Below are 15,879 nucleotides of genomic sequence, written 5' to 3'. Positions count from 1 at the left end.
ATCACAGTTTTAAAATGTATCTTCAAATGTGTCATATTTGAGACTTGCAGATTTAAAGTTTACATATATAATATACTTATAATATATTATATCATCATATATAATTATAGATTAAATATAATTTAAATATAATAAAGATTACTTAATTTAAAATTAAAAAAGCTTAATCGTTCCATCAGATATTATGATGAAATTATATTTAAAGGTGCAATGTTTACATTTTAGGCTGAACTATTGAAAAAAATGAAATATAGTATACATAACTATGTCTTCAGTGGTGTATAAAGACCTTACATTATGAACTGTATTGTTTTTATTACCTTAAAATGAGTCGTTTTTATCTTCATACAACGCGGGTCTCCACATGGAAGTCACCATTTTGCGCTGCCATGTTTCTACAGTAGCCCTAAATTGACAAACTTCTAAATCGTCACTAGGTTGTTTCAGACGATTACATGTTTGTCCTGTGGTGGCTACCGTAGCTTCTCTATGTGTTTCAAAATGGAGGGGTGAGCGGTTGACTAGATGCCACTAAAATCTACACAGTGCACCTTTAACATGATTATGCAATAAAGATGCAACAACATTCAGAGAAAAACAGTAGACATTTTTAAAATGACGTTGCAATCATACAGATCTCATTAAATGTTTTAAATCACATTACAACCTCATTGCCACTTCAGGTTCTTGGTGAAAAATGTCCAAAATTGTGATATTTACAGTATATACAACACGTCAACTTGTGTGTTACACCTTTAACCAACTTCATTCCTATATAATAAATTGCATTATGCATTTCTTTAAAATATTGATTTATTAACTTCACTTTGGTGAACACCAGAGCTGGTTTGTAGAAGTTAAAGACCAACAAAGTCTTTTAAAATTGTGCAATGGCACGTGATTGCAATTTAGAAAACTTTATTTTAGGTCATAATCTTAATTAATTGGTAATGTTTTTAAAACATATGGTGTATAAATATTGTTTACCTGGAGATACACATTTTGTAAAAGTAAAAGGAATTTTCTATGCATAAATTTTAGCAAAGACCACAGTAAATTATTGGAAAATTCAAGTTGCGTTTTCTACTCTATGTAGTTGCGTAACTATTTTGAAGAAGTAGGAACAGCTAAATGCACATAAAGACAAGGTAGAGACTAGGAACCCACTGCGCAAAGTGACATTGAAACAACGTCTTTTTTGCACATCCAATTTTGGTCCCCAGAAGGTGCAGACTAGATGACGTCTGTTTTTCCAATGTCTACTGAATGTCCAGTTTTGACGATCATTGGACCTCTGTATAGGGGCTAATTGTATTCCAAATGCATCGTTGTGGATGTCTTTTCTACATTACATTTAAAGCAACACTATGTAGTTATTTTACCTTTAAATAATGTCTCTAAAATTATTTCAGTGATAGAACAACTTTTAACTGGACAAATTGTACTGTTGCTGCAACCTGAGCAACCTCCTAGCTGCTACAAGCACACTCTGAAAGTGGCGGTGGAGGGTAGGAAACACAGCCCCGCCCCTCCCCCTGCCTGCAGAAGAGTGTCTGATACCAGGCACTGTTGCGCTTTTCAACCACATGGGGGAGCTGTAAGCCATTTTTCCATGGAAACTACATAGTGTTGCTTTAAACTTCCACTGTGCAAAGAAACGTCGAAACAAGGTATGTTCACTGGACCTCTGTATAAGGGCTAATGGTAGTCCAAACGTGTTTGTTGTGGACGTCTTTCCTACATCAAATTTAAACAAATTTGAGACATTTAGACATTTTTACACTGCTTCTATCTCTGTAGTCCCATTTCAAAAGGTGGCATACTGTTCAAATTAATTTTTCCTATAGCTTCATTTGTCACAGCAGCAGATGCTTCATTTTCTAACCCACAGTGTTCTATTTGCCTTGATAACATGTACCACGTTAAACTCAACTGGAGATGATGTAGACACAAACTGCGTTCCAGAGACATAATGAACCAGTGAATTGGAGGACAAATTAAAAAAATACATAAATAATTCAATAACAAATAATGTTTAATCACAAATAACCTATATTCATACAAAGTCCAGTCGAAGAGAGCGCATCAGGGAAAGAATATAAGGTCAATGTGCTCTCTGGTCTAAGGTTAATCTTAGTACATTTTACAAAACTTAGAAAGACCATGGCGCTCTTTTAAATTTAACAAAAAACTTTATTTTAGATGGCTACATACAAAAGGTATATAAACTCTCCAACGTGTTTCGGCCCATGTCTTCCTTGGGAGAGTGACACACACAGAAATTCAGCAACAGGTGAAAGCAGTTAACATTCATTAAGTCATGTGAGTAGTCAACAGTTGTCATGTGACCAACATCTCCATTACAGCGTTTAATGTCAATATTCTGCATGTCTTAGATGTCAGAATAAGTTACAGGCGTTCAAATGTTGAACTGCATATTGACATCAGTGGGGTCATGTTTAGAATAGCGGACCTATTTCGGTCTTGGACCGACAGACGTAATATAGACATGATCTGCACGTCCATCAGATGTCTAATGTTTAGTGGGATGCTATATGTGCAGTCTTGTCCTAGCATGGTGAGAGATTTCAGTAATAATTACAGTATTGATATCTGTATACTTTATTTGTCCAGCACGGGACACAGTGCGGGTTTATGCAAGAAAACATATTTTTGCTATAGTAACTTTTGTTATGTCTTGTCAAAACAATTTCAAAATTTAATCTCATCTGATCAATAGGGCTCAATATTTTATAATATTTCAATTAAACATTTGCCCTGTAAACATGAATGAGCCATTCAGCCATTGCATGTTTTGACTTGTCAAAATTGAAATTAATTTATTAACATCTTTTCACAACAACACTGGAACAAAAATTAAATAGTAAATATACACATACTTAATATTCAAAATAGATATTAGTCTTGTAACCAGTTTTTAACATGGTTTCTTATTTGAGGATGGACAAATTTTAGTAACAGGACTGTAGGTAACAAGTCTAAGTTTTAAGCATAGATTTAGCAAATATGTGAAGCTGCATGGAATAAATGTGCTCATAGCATGAAGACACTGAGCAAATTCTAGTGATTTAAAGAAGATGAAAACATAAAAGTCTGACTTTTTCCATGTTTAAGTGCTATAATTGGGTTCCAGTTCTTCTAACAACCTAGAAAATGTGATAAAGATCAACCCAGTAATTTAGTTTTGGTAACTCATTCTCTGCAAGCACGTGAAAAATAGGTCATTAAAATTTGGCTCTCCTTATGATGTCATAAGAAGATCTTATTATAATAACACCGCCCCTTAATCTGCACTATCCAACCACGGCACAGCTATTTAGTGCAGAGAGAAAGAGAGAGAGAAAATAATTCACAGCACAATTGAGTTTCAATTGCAACAAACCACCACCATTGCGATCAGTGTTTGCACTTCATCCGCTCATTTGCATTTTTTAAGGACACACCCAAAACAGCACATTTTTGCTCACACCTACAAAGTGTCAATTTTAACATGCTATAATAAATTATCTATATGGTATTTTGAGCTAAAACTTCACATGTGTTCTCTGGGGACACCAAAGGATTATTTTACATCTTAAAAAATTATTGTGACATGGCCCCTTTAAAAAAAAAATTTGTCAAAGAAACAATTTTTTATAGGACAGAACAATAATATTGGCCCTCAGCTACAATATCATAAAATATAGCCTACTAAAAAATTTTTGTTTGTGTTCTTATGACCTTTAGAAGATCTAGATTTATTCTGTTAAAATGTGTTTTTATTACAAGTTTTTCAGATGGGGAGTGTGTGGGAGTAACAGGGCTGAGTAAAATAACTACAATGTGTATTTGAAATATCTACAAAGTTATATTTAAAGCAAGATGCAAAACACAAAAATGCAAAAAAATAAAATACAAATCTAAAGGATTTTATGCTTAAAGGCAATGTATAGAGATAGAGAGCAGACTGATCACAAATTCTATTTTGTCAGTTGTCTATCGTTTTTATTAATGTTTTAATGTATATAGTTTAAATTTACCGCTTAATTATGTGCAGGACACTTTGCTTAATCATAAAAAATATTTTAGGGTTAGTTTTCTTGCATTTTTATACATATAACATAGGAAAGGTTATGTAAAAAATGTAGTGGAGTGCCTTCATTTGTAAAAAGTTAACATTAACACCAAGACAATGGAAACATGCATCTCTACCAGTGTTTTTTAACCAGGGGACCTCAACAATTATTAAAAATAAAGGAAAACAAGCATTATAAGCTAAAACAACCAAAAAACAAGATATTCTGTTTTGTACACATATTCTAGTTTTACCAAGCTCTACAATTTAATAGGATAGAGATTTTGAGTGTGGGGGCGCTTGAAGTCAACAAAGTTAAGATCCGCCCTTCAGATTTACAGAAGCCACATCTGGATTTGGCGCCAAATCCAGTCCAGTCCGGTACGCGTTGACGTCATCGTGGAATGTCAGCAGACACGCCCACTACTTCCATCTTAGCCATGTGGATATGACCACAAGCGATCGCTCGACGCTTCGGACTGTTTATACATTTTAACTCATATTGCACGTGAGCAGAATGTCCGAGTCAGTGTCGAGGTTTCAGGCGGAGGTGTCGGCCGTTATGGAGGTTTTACTAAAGGTGGCCGTCGTGGAGATAACGAAAGTTTTTGAGGGTCGCTCACTGGACTCTCATGGCTGCACGGTCAAAACAGGAGATCAGATCCAAACAGATTTGGTTTCTGTGCCGGACATCAGGGCTCATATGCAAAATGCATTGACTAATATGTCTGATAAGACGGTTTGTAGCGTCGGCGTGCAGGTGGAGGAGACGATGCTTGCACAAAACAACGGTATGTTTGTCAAACGGCAGACTGTTTACTAGCCTTGCATGTAGCCTGATGTTGTTTGCACACATTTGTCGATATAAACAGGAGTTATACCGGTTCGGGTGTGTCCTTTTAAAAAAGTAGCGCTGTAAAATTAATGCTGCCGTAAAGTTTGACTGATTTAAGGCAGAAGTCGGCATTTGCAGAACCCATGCTTGGTTGCATATAACAGTGCGTTTTGTCGTAATTAACAAGTAAATGTTTTTTTTTTTAAGACGCAACATATAATTTTATAATTCTTCGTATTTTTGCATAACAGAGTTTGTGCGCAAGTGTAATGGCGTACTAGACGCATTAAAGTTCAAGTGTTTATCGAGGTGAACCCAATGTGTTTTCAGACGACCAGCGTCACTTGACACTCTCACGTTTTTAGATTTAATGTTTTGTTTTGTTTGTTTTCAGATGACGGCACATCCAATGAGAAAGACAGTGTTTGTCAACAGGATTGCAAAGCATTGGAGGGCTTGTGTCCCTCTGAAAGCCTCTGTAATGTTGATCTTCCCTGCTCCATCTTCATTGACAATGTAGGTGGCGCTCCATACCGCTCCGTATCACACGGCTTTCTGTGTTGTGTGAACTTTGGCATGTTAAAGGGATAGTGCACCGAAAATGAAATTTACTGTTAATTTACGTACTCTCGGGCCATCCAAGACAAAGGTGGTATTGTTTATTTAGTAAAAAAGAAACTTTACTCCTGCTTGAAATTTACTGCTGAAATTATGGTCCTAAGTGATTTGTATAATGCAAGTCCTTGGGTGCCATGTCTCTAAAAAGGTCCAAAAAAGGCCTATACACAATGCACAATCAATAGGTCTACCTTGTAAGGAGTGTGTAAGTAAATAAGGGGTGAGAAAATTCAACAGCATTTTTTTTTTCAGTGTACTGTCCCTTTAAGAGCAAATAAAAAACAACTCTCTAGCAGAAGCACTTGTTGCTTGACCAAAGAAAAGCCTGAGGTTATAAATACTTATCTTCTCTGATATTTTCAAAAGACGTTTTCACTTGCGTTGAGTTTGTGTTGTACTGTAGCTGAACAACATTCATATAATTGAGCATGATCTGTAAATATTTTTGTGTATAATATACGTCGACCTGCATGGAAATGCCTGAAGTGTTTTAACATAAATATTAGATCTGAAACTCAGAAGGTTTGACAAAGATAGGGGCGTTTGGGGGGTTAGATATTCGAATATATTCGGATACATTGCATGATATTCGAAATCCGTTCTCAAAAGTGACAGCCCTAACTCCTACACATACCTATTCACCTTATTCCGCCACGCCCCTTTTTAATTCTTCGCTCTTCCGCATTTTGTCAACCGACTTCCGCTGCTAATATGGCAGAGTGCATTCGGTGGTTAGTTTGGTGGTTAGAAGATTGTTTGTAGTTCACTATAACTTTAGTGAAATGACAAATATCGCTACTGCTGTAAATGATTTAAATTAGGAGCACGGTTAAAACTTCATACGACGATTGGATAGTCTTATAATGTCCCATCAATCGTCTCGTGGTTAGACGATATGAATCGGCCGCGGCAAGTAACCTGGCATATTTAATTACCTCGTCCTGTCAGGAGTTGATGGAGCAGCATTGAAAATTATTAAAAGTATGTCTACCAATATTTACACAGTGATTTCGTCTTTTTTATAGCAAATGTGCACCTTAGCCAGTCCAATAACTATTTTGTTTTTATGTGGTACCATGATAGAATTCATTTGCAAACTTGCCAACACTTATTCCTTCAAATCATGAGACTTAAATCATTTTAAGTGGAATCTACAAAGCTCACATATGGTTTAAGAAATTCCTTACAGATAATATCTGATCACACTGTAAAGGTTTATATAACTGCATGGCAGGTTACATCTGATCACATAGTAAATGTTTAATATAACTGACAGGTAACATCTGATCACATTGTAAAGATTTAATATAAATGCACAACATCTGATCACACTGTAAATGTTTAATATCACTGCATGACATCTGATCACATATGAAGGTTTACTGTAACTTTACAACCGGTAAAGCAAGACCACCCTGCAATAAATTAAGACACAGCTTTATCGGAGTCATCAGGAGCTGATCCCAAGTGTTTATCTGGAAGCTGTTGGTGTATGTACTGGTAAAGTGCTTGGCGACTGTGTAATGGATGCAATATCAACCCTGTGTAAAGCTGAACCAAAGATGGTTGTTTCTCAGCAGAGATATGTACATTTGTGCCAGCTCAACACATGAAGCAGAAGCATTAAAGCAGTTTCTCGGACAGGGTTTACAGGACTAGGCCTTAATTATATTAGGACATTTTAGTTTTTACAAACAAATCCTACAAAAAAACAAGACTGGTGCGCATCTTGTGACAAAACAATGGCACTCATATATGTTGAGGTATGTCAGTAAAAGGTGTTTTAAAATTATTGTAGCTCAAATAAGCATTTTAGCCTGGGACCAGCATAAGCCCTGTCCGGGAAACCGCACCATTGTTTTCCCATATCAGATGTATGTTGCTTCAGGTTGAGTTGTGATTTTAAAGTGTAGTTGTGTTCAGAGACGGATTGATCCTCCCATTGTGTTTCTGCATCACAGTTTAGGAACATGTTGATTGTATATCATCCTCACAGTTGTCCACTGCATCAATACACATCAATGCATCTGTGAAAACAATATAACCATAAACAGTTTTATGTTAGTATTTAAAAGAAACTTGCATCATGAGAATTAATATATAAATGACACCCATACTTAAACAGAACAGTGTGTAAGAGAGAGATGCATTAAAAAGAGACAGAAACATTATACACACAACCTTTAACTTCAGTGTTAAATAATACGTAGTTTAATAGGTCATTATTATCAATATCTGAATGAGAAATGAACTGACATTCTAGCATCTGAAATCTCAGTAACTTGTAGGAATCACGTGAGCTACTGTAAGAATGCAATGTACTATAATATACTGTTGTACTATCGTAAATATAAAAATATAGGTGGACAATTAAAACCATTCAAATAGTTGCATTTTATAAACTAACGTTACTGATCTTAAGTGTATTTGTAGAACGGACATCACAAATCTAACTTTAGGCGAACGAGCACAAAGTTAGCTAAGATAGCTTACCTGAAACTGGCCACCTTTTCAACACCAGGCGTGGTTTAAAGTTACCGGAACATCGTAGTCGAACCATTACTTGGGATAAGGGTGTTCCTCAGTTGGCTTAAAATTGGTAAGAAAGAAACATAAAGGCGCTCGAGTGAGCTTTTTAAGCTTAACACGTCGCCTTCAGTCACTGCCTCAGCTGCTCATCGTCTATGCGGCCGGAAGAACGTTGACAAAATGAGCGAAATGGCGCCGCCCTTGTTGTCGTGAAAAATAAGGTGAATAGACTGAATTAACACATGCACATGACATCACTGTAATCACAGATTCGTGTTTATATAGTTTACACAGAGATATCAAGGTGATGTTTTGTTTTAAACTAGCACTTTGAAACTTTCTTCAAAAGTTTGTGTTTTCAGGACCCCAAAACACCATCGTTGTGTTAAAGAACAGCCCAACCTCATAAAAACGTTCCCATTTATGGTTGAAATTGTTGTCGTGTAAACGATCTTTTAATGTTTACTTTTTTCACAGCATTCCCTTTAGCATCTTATGCAAATGTGACTCTTTGTTATCTTTGTCTTTTCTTTCAATCAACTTCAGGGGCCTCATTTAAAAATAAATTTGATCTCACGATTATTTCTCAAAAGTGCGTACGTGTGATTAATAAAACGAAAGTGCACACAGAAAATGCACAGATAGATGTGAAATCGATATATAAAAATCTCTGCCTTTAAAGGTGGGGTGCACGATCTCTAAAGGTCAATGTTCACATTTGAAATCACCTAAACAAACACGCCCAACCCCAATAGAATCTGGACCTTCTTTTGATAGACCTGCCCCACACATACGCAACCCAGGCAACGATGTCGGTTAGTAGACATGCATCCCTTTTCCAAAGCTTTTCTTAAAAATCGTGCACCCCGCCTTTAAACGATGCCTTATTAATGTCATTGACATATTAAAGAGCACCTCACAATGTTTAAATTTTATGTTTAAAGCTTTTATTTTTCAAAAACCTGCAGTTTGCATTAGGGGTGGCACGGTCCATGAAAAAAATCGGTTCGCTTGTCTCGGTTCGGAGCGCGTGTGTGCCGCACGGTTCAACGGTTCATGGCATGCGCAATGTAGTCTCATGCCCTGAATGTGACCTCAGATAGCGTGTTTCCCTTTCGCGCGAAAGAAGAGGTGACTGGTTTGGAGTGTAAGTACTGCAGGTTATGTTACGTGTAGAAATGGCAAGTGGGAGAGAAAAGGAAGTCTGCCCGCAGTTGGAGGATGCGCCAGCGTCGTATAAGTTTGGTGTGTGAAAACATTTTTATTTCATGTTACCTATGATGACAGCGGAAATAAAACAATAGATTGAACTGCAGTCTATGGGTTGAATGTGCTCGAACAGCTACAGCTACCATTTATTTAATCTGAGGTACTGAACACTGTTTTACGTCTTTAGCGCTATTTTTAGCCTTTCATTGATAAAATTAAAGCGGCTGATTTCCGCGTAGTTCATTTTGCTAGCGTGTGAAAGTTGCGCGATCTTATTTCAGAAATTGCCCCCAAAGTAATCAGGACAGAAGTGGTCAAAAGTGGACAAAAGAGACGGATTTAAATATTACAGGTGTAAAGGTTATGTTTCTCTCTCGTCCACATATACTCTCTGCAGTATTAAAGCAGCCTCTCGGTGATAAATCTATGAGCTACACTGAAGTTGGCATTTTAATAATGCAAGTTATCTTTGTGTGCTAAAAATGCACATAAAGTTCATGTAGATGGCAATACACATTTTTCTTTTTGCCAAATAAATGAAAAGCATGTTGAAATCATCAATGTCTTCCCTCTTGCTCTATCAAAATCTCATCTGGCTTTCCTCAGAGATGGTCCCAATAATGTGCTTAAAGTCAAATTCAGTTTGTGCATGATTACATTATATAACTTTTTTAATACTGTATCCTAAATTATGGATAATTAATACATTAATAAGATAATACATTTCTGGAGTGTTAAAAATTTAAACAAAAAATAACAAGAAGAACCGTACTGAACCGAGAACCGTGACCATAGAACCGTGATACGAACCGAACCGAGGGTTTTGTGAACCGTGCCACCCCTAGTTTGCATACATCTGCTCAGACACTGACGTGGCTCTAAGCACTTTTCCACGTCAAAAACAGTTTTATAAATATGGACTTTGCTGTGGATTTTTGTGATGCAAACTTTATAATCAAATCTGTACATACGCACGCTTTATAAATAAGGCCCCAGGATGACTTGGTTTTCTCTGAACAATTTATCATATTTGTGATGGATGGAAAGTTAAATAAGCAAGTAACTAAATAATGTGTATTGTTTGCTGTTTTTAGGGGGTTGGTGTTGGAAAAGCAGACTGTATAACTGACTGTCCATGGATAGGTGACTTTAAAAAGCCAGAGACAATTCAGGAGAATGGTAACCAATCATTTTTACCTACATACCTCAGTTAATACATTTTGTGTGCAGAACTAAACTCTAATTCTTTAATTGAAAAATAATACTACACCTTGTTTTTAATGATTAAAGTACTAATGCCTTTCCTATTTTTAGGATATAAATTAAAATCATTAATAAAATGAATAGTACATAAATTCATCTGTTTAATTCCTCTAGATCAGTGGTCTTTCCCACTATTTTTTCCATGAGAGTCACACAGATAGGACAAAGTTTGATACTTTTACCACTAAGGATAAAAAGTTGCACCCAGTCATAAATCAATCTGTCATCCCTGAACATACAATATGCACTGCAATTGTCAACATTAAGTGCGTTTACATGCACAGAATAAGCTGATAACTAATACAAATCTGCTTATTATAGACCGTTTCAGCGGTAACAACATAAACAAGCCGCTGTCGCGGTCCGCACGTAACTTCCGGTAAACTCCGCTAATAATAAATAACAACAAATTCTTTAAACATAGTTTATTTATATAACAAGCAAACAAAACAACACATAGATTACCTAGGAAACCAAAACATTTGTTATTTTCGACGAGGCATTTGTTCAAGAGATCAGTTTAGCAACTAGTCAGACCATTAAAAAAACGAAACCGGAAGTAAGGTTTGGATCCAGACGTGTATCACGTGCGTCCGATGAAACCATCTATAGAAAACTGTTTTCATGCGTTTACATGCAAATCAATAAACCGGCTATGCAGACAACTGCGTTTACATGGGACTTGAAGAATTATCAGTTTTCTCGCAGGCAGTGACGTCACCACCTATAGTACACAATAGTCGATCAAAAGGTCAACCATATCTGTCTTTAGTGATGTGACATCTGAAGCGAAGCTCCGGAGCTTGTGTCGAGCAAAAAGGGGCGTTCCAGATGAAGCACCGATTCGAGGCTTGTATCGTTTCCGTGAAAATCACGTGACGATGACAAACGAGGCCTCGTTTTCTGTTGAATACGTCATTGCTTCACTCTGAGTGTCGCCTCCGGATAAAAATGGTTCGAAACTCGCGCCTCTTGTGGGTTTTGCAGTACGTTTGCATTGGTGTTGAGGTGTTGGTTGTACGTATTGGCGAGTTTGTAGTGAGTTTGTAGTATAGTTATCAGTATATATCATAGCCAGTATTATATATTATATTACACTTAGTTTAGACGATTATAAGAGTAAATTATACATAGCCTAGGAAAGTAGATCATTAGAGTAAATTAGCATATATCTAGTTCTAATACCTATAATACGTAATTATTTTGCTATATATATTATGATATATATATAGCCTATATTAGTATTAGTTTTATTATTATATATAGTATTGCTGTTATTATTATTATTATTATTATAAGACTAGACTAGGAGGACTGAGTATCCATTGCGATATTGAAACAAACAGAAGCTCCAATATCCCAATTTATATAAGCTGGCACTGACCGTCTTATGTTGTCCAGCATCATCAGTGCCCTGTGAGAGGGTGTTGCAGTTTGCGGTTTCACACTTCCAGTCCCATAAGCATTGTACTATTGCACCCCTCAGTTCAATAAGCATTGCACTATTGCACCCATCAGTTCAATAAGCATTGCACTATTGCATTCCCAGTCAGCACTGCACTCATAATAATTTATTTACACTCATTCGGGGCATTCACGGTTATCAATAACCCAAAGATCTACTGAACAATTTAATACAAAGTTGTGTATGTATGAGTTGTGTGTACATAGGTTAACACAAGCAGAGTAAAATACTTTATTTAATACACAGGCAATAGATAAAGCGAACACCATGACAATTTGGTTGCTCAGAATGAATAGATTTGTGTGCAATACATTGCTTTCCACACCAGGTGTCACTAGAGAGCACACTGTTCATGAGGCTTCGGGTAACTGAACCTTTTGGCAAATCAATGGGCTGGAAAGCCTCAGTGGTTCAGGAAGCCTCATTTGGCCATCACTATCTGTCTTAAGCTGTACTGTTGTATCTCTCCTCGTGTCTGCAGAACCTGTAAATGTAACATGAGCTTTTATTTTCACAGTTTCTCTGCCAACTGCTTTAGTCGAGGGGAGACTTTTATGCGTTACCTTGCGCTTACTTCCTCGTGTGACGTTTATCTTTCATACGCGGAGACATGCGCACATGGACAAAACCGTGAGAAAGCGGGTTAATGTGTTTACATGCCACGCAAAATCGGCGTAATGAGCAAAAAACTACCTGTGCCGATCGGTTTTTGCTTACGCTGTTTATGGGCTTTCCCCGATTAAAGAAAACCGCTTTACGCGTTTACATGACCCCACGTGTTATAAGTTTATTAAGCATAATCGGCGTAAGACTGTGCATGTAAACGCACTCAATGACAAAAAACAGGATTACCTTAATGCTATTGTTATAATGTGTGCATGCAGTGTCCTTCAGAACCACTAGGGGACCCCCTTGCTATTAATTTTACAGACCAGCTGTCATGTGACATCACTGTGCCCAAAGAGCAATTTGAAAGCATAAGCAGTCTAATCTTACGGTACTTTGATTTCAAATAACAATTGGTCTGTAACGTGCTTATCGACATGCGTCTTAATACAATGGGTCTGGTTTTCCAACAAAGCTAGTGTCCGGAGCAAAGTCAGAAAAGGGAATGACTGCATGATCATATCACCATATTATTTATTGCCAAGCAAGGGAATAAGTAACAAAAGTACATTTCAGACCTGCTTTAATGAAATAATTTTGTCTCTTAGGTCTTCAAGGACTTGTAGAGTCGTCCTCATGCTCTGTAGTGAATCCAGAGATCAGCCCATTCAACTCTGTTGTAGTTAGCATTCCCAGTGAAGACCTCAACACAGACACTATTGGCCAGCTGGACCTCGGCCTTATGGATGTAAATCCTTTATCCATTGATGAGACATCCCATGTAGATCCTCCTCAGTCCAGTGGTACTATTGCCAAACCCGTTCATCTTAGCCAGGTAACCAGTAAAAGCACTATAGAGGCCAGACACGCATCCAATTTAAAAAAGGTGCGTTTCCAGCTCAGCCAAACACCTTTTGATTGTAAACTGTTGAGGCCTTGCTCTGTGCAACTGGTGAATCTTCTGATGTTGTCAAGTTCGGTTAAAAGGACAAACGGTGCCAGCAGTAAATGCCCATCTGCACACAAAGATCTGCGAACCCATCAGAATACCCATACGGGACGCAGACTCTGCTGCTTTACGGAGTGCGGTAACGGCATTTGGCGTCTTCAAGGGGTCCTCACGCGCGGCCACCCTCTCGTCTGCAAGATCTGCGGCAAAAAGTTCAAACGCAGGAAGACCTTGAAAAGACACGAGCGCTTTCATACGGGCGAAAAGCCGTACTCGTGCAGAAAGTGCAAAAAAAGATTCGCGCTTCGGAAGAGCTTGAGAAGGCACGAGAGGTTTCACACCGGAGAAAGACCTCACAACTGTCCTCACTGCAGAAAGGCCTTCCGTCTCAAAAACAATCTCAAGGCTCACCTGCGCTTTCACACCGGTGAAAAGCCTTTCCCTTGCAACCTGTGCTCCAAGAGTTTTCGGATCTCGAAGAACCTGGAGAAACACAGACTGACTCACGCCGCGGCAGGTAGATGTCAATCTGTTAACCCGTGATTGTGTTTGCTTTCGATCTAATACCAGACACTCCTACCTCACCTAAGAACCACTGGATCTAAACAATAATTGTGTTAGAAAGTTGAAGCACATCAGGGGTGGGTTTCCCGAATAATGCAAAACTCGCTGCTGAACCTGCATGGTTGGAGAAACTAGCTAGTCACGACTGTCAGCTATCCACTTTATTGCACATCCGTCGTTTGAACCATGTTGGTTCAACAGTGTAGATGATGATGTCATGTAGGGCGGTGGTGTTCGAATGAATCATCGATTCTCATGTGTGTCTCATCAGTAAAGCCAGTTCGGTGATTAGTAATAAATCGCCATTACCTGCTTTCAGATGGAGCACCATTTACTACACAAAGCTGTATTTCACTGAAAGCTAGGCAAAACCGCGTTCATAACCGTGGAAAATCGTCTCAGATTATGAATGTGATTTTGCCTTGCTTCTTGGTGAAATACGGCTCTGTGTAGTAAATGGCGCTCCATTTGAAAGCAGGTGATGCCACTACTAATCACCGGCTTTACCGATAAGACACACATGAGAATCGGAAGCTCTATATAACGTACATTGCATCTGAAAACTGATATTGTTATCGTATTTTAGTTCTCTGTTGTTTTATTTCAAGCTATACCACAGGGCTGTTGAATGCTGTATTCTGATTGGCTGAGAAATGTTCAATGGGTGTTGATTATTTTTCTGTAAACAGCACACCTAACCTGTCAAATGTCTTAAAAATAAACACCAGAGCAATATTTGTTGTAACCAACCGTGGTATAATCGTTATAATTAAGCTTGCACAATAATGCACACCCACGGTCGTGCCGCATTACCACCTTGGGGTGCATTATTTTCTTCAAATCCAATGGCCCGTCGTCAATTATTTCTTAGATATTTCATTAAGTTACTCCTCCCAGGGATTCCCCAGGGTCTTAAAGCCCATATTTTACACCCATGCTCACTTTTCAAAAACAACTCTTTAAGTTGGCCAACAATGATTTTGGGAAACACACCCCTGGTCATCTTTTTGTTAAGTGATCAGTCAGTTTTATTCCTGATTTTGAGTTGTAAAGGGGAGTTTTGCATCTTGATCAGGAATTTTCTTCGGTTGTAAATATTTGTTGTTATTCTCTTTTTGTTATCATCAGATGATGTGTGCACAATATCATTTTCATTTTTTTAGGTAAATGAGTGTAATATCTGGTGTGTCTGAAGCATTGGAGAGAACAGTCACAACTGTTGTACAGTCGGTCCCTGCGTTATGTAGACTTCACAGATACTGAGGTCTTGGCTTTTTGGATGTCGGCTTTTCTCCAAACTTCTGGCATTTAACTGGTGTCTTAACATCCATTCAGATATGATTTCAGCTATCTGGACTTATTCAAGAGGATTCATGTACTGATATACACACTGGAGATAATCTGAAGCTGTATAGTTAACTATTCCTTTACTATCTTTACTAAAAACAAAAAAAAACATACGAGCTCTTGCTCACATTTTCTACTGTGGATTTTATATCTTCTTTCTTATATTTTGATGTGTGCTCTGTTTAGACAAAGTTAACGTTTCCAAATGGTCATAGTGGCTGTAGCGTTTTATAAACGAATCTTTGGTTTTCTGTGCACATTTTGTTTGTTTTTTACACCGGAATATTTTGTCAAATTTGTGCTTTAGATTGATATTGTAAAAGATTTGAGAACAAAATGACATTTCTTACTTGCTGTCAATCATTCCTCATAGCCATTATGACCAAACCTTTGTATATTTCTTTTGTAATAAATAATCA

At 37.5% G+C, this 15,879-nt stretch overlaps 1 protein-coding gene across 2 annotated transcripts; it reads left to right on the top strand.

Moving 5' to 3' along the window:
- The first annotated feature begins 4,467 nt into the window (after positions 1-4,467).
- LOC135767402 (uncharacterized) lies at positions 4,468-15,879 on the top strand. Of its 2 annotated transcripts, XM_065277103.2 has the most exons (5): positions 4,468-4,866; positions 5,305-5,426; positions 10,361-10,445; positions 13,209-14,066; positions 15,277-15,879. In XM_065277103.2, the coding sequence occupies exons 1-5, from the start codon at positions 4,593-4,595 to the stop codon at positions 15,282-15,284; spliced, it is 1,347 nt and encodes a 448-aa protein (XP_065133175.1). In that variant the 5' UTR covers positions 4,468-4,592; the 3' UTR covers positions 15,285-15,879. The 2 variants fall into 2 exon arrangements, with proteins under 2 accessions (XP_065133175.1, XP_065133174.1); XM_065277102.2 differs by having other exon boundaries at positions 13,209-15,879.

The sequence above is a fragment of the Paramisgurnus dabryanus genome, chromosome 6 (genome assembly GCF_030506205.2).
Source record: "Paramisgurnus dabryanus chromosome 6, PD_genome_1.1, whole genome shotgun sequence".
Classification (NCBI taxonomy): domain Eukaryota; kingdom Metazoa; phylum Chordata; class Actinopteri; order Cypriniformes; family Cobitidae; genus Paramisgurnus; species Paramisgurnus dabryanus.
Note: the sequence above shows the minus strand (reverse complement) of the source record. Positions and strands in the feature narration are given on the sequence as shown.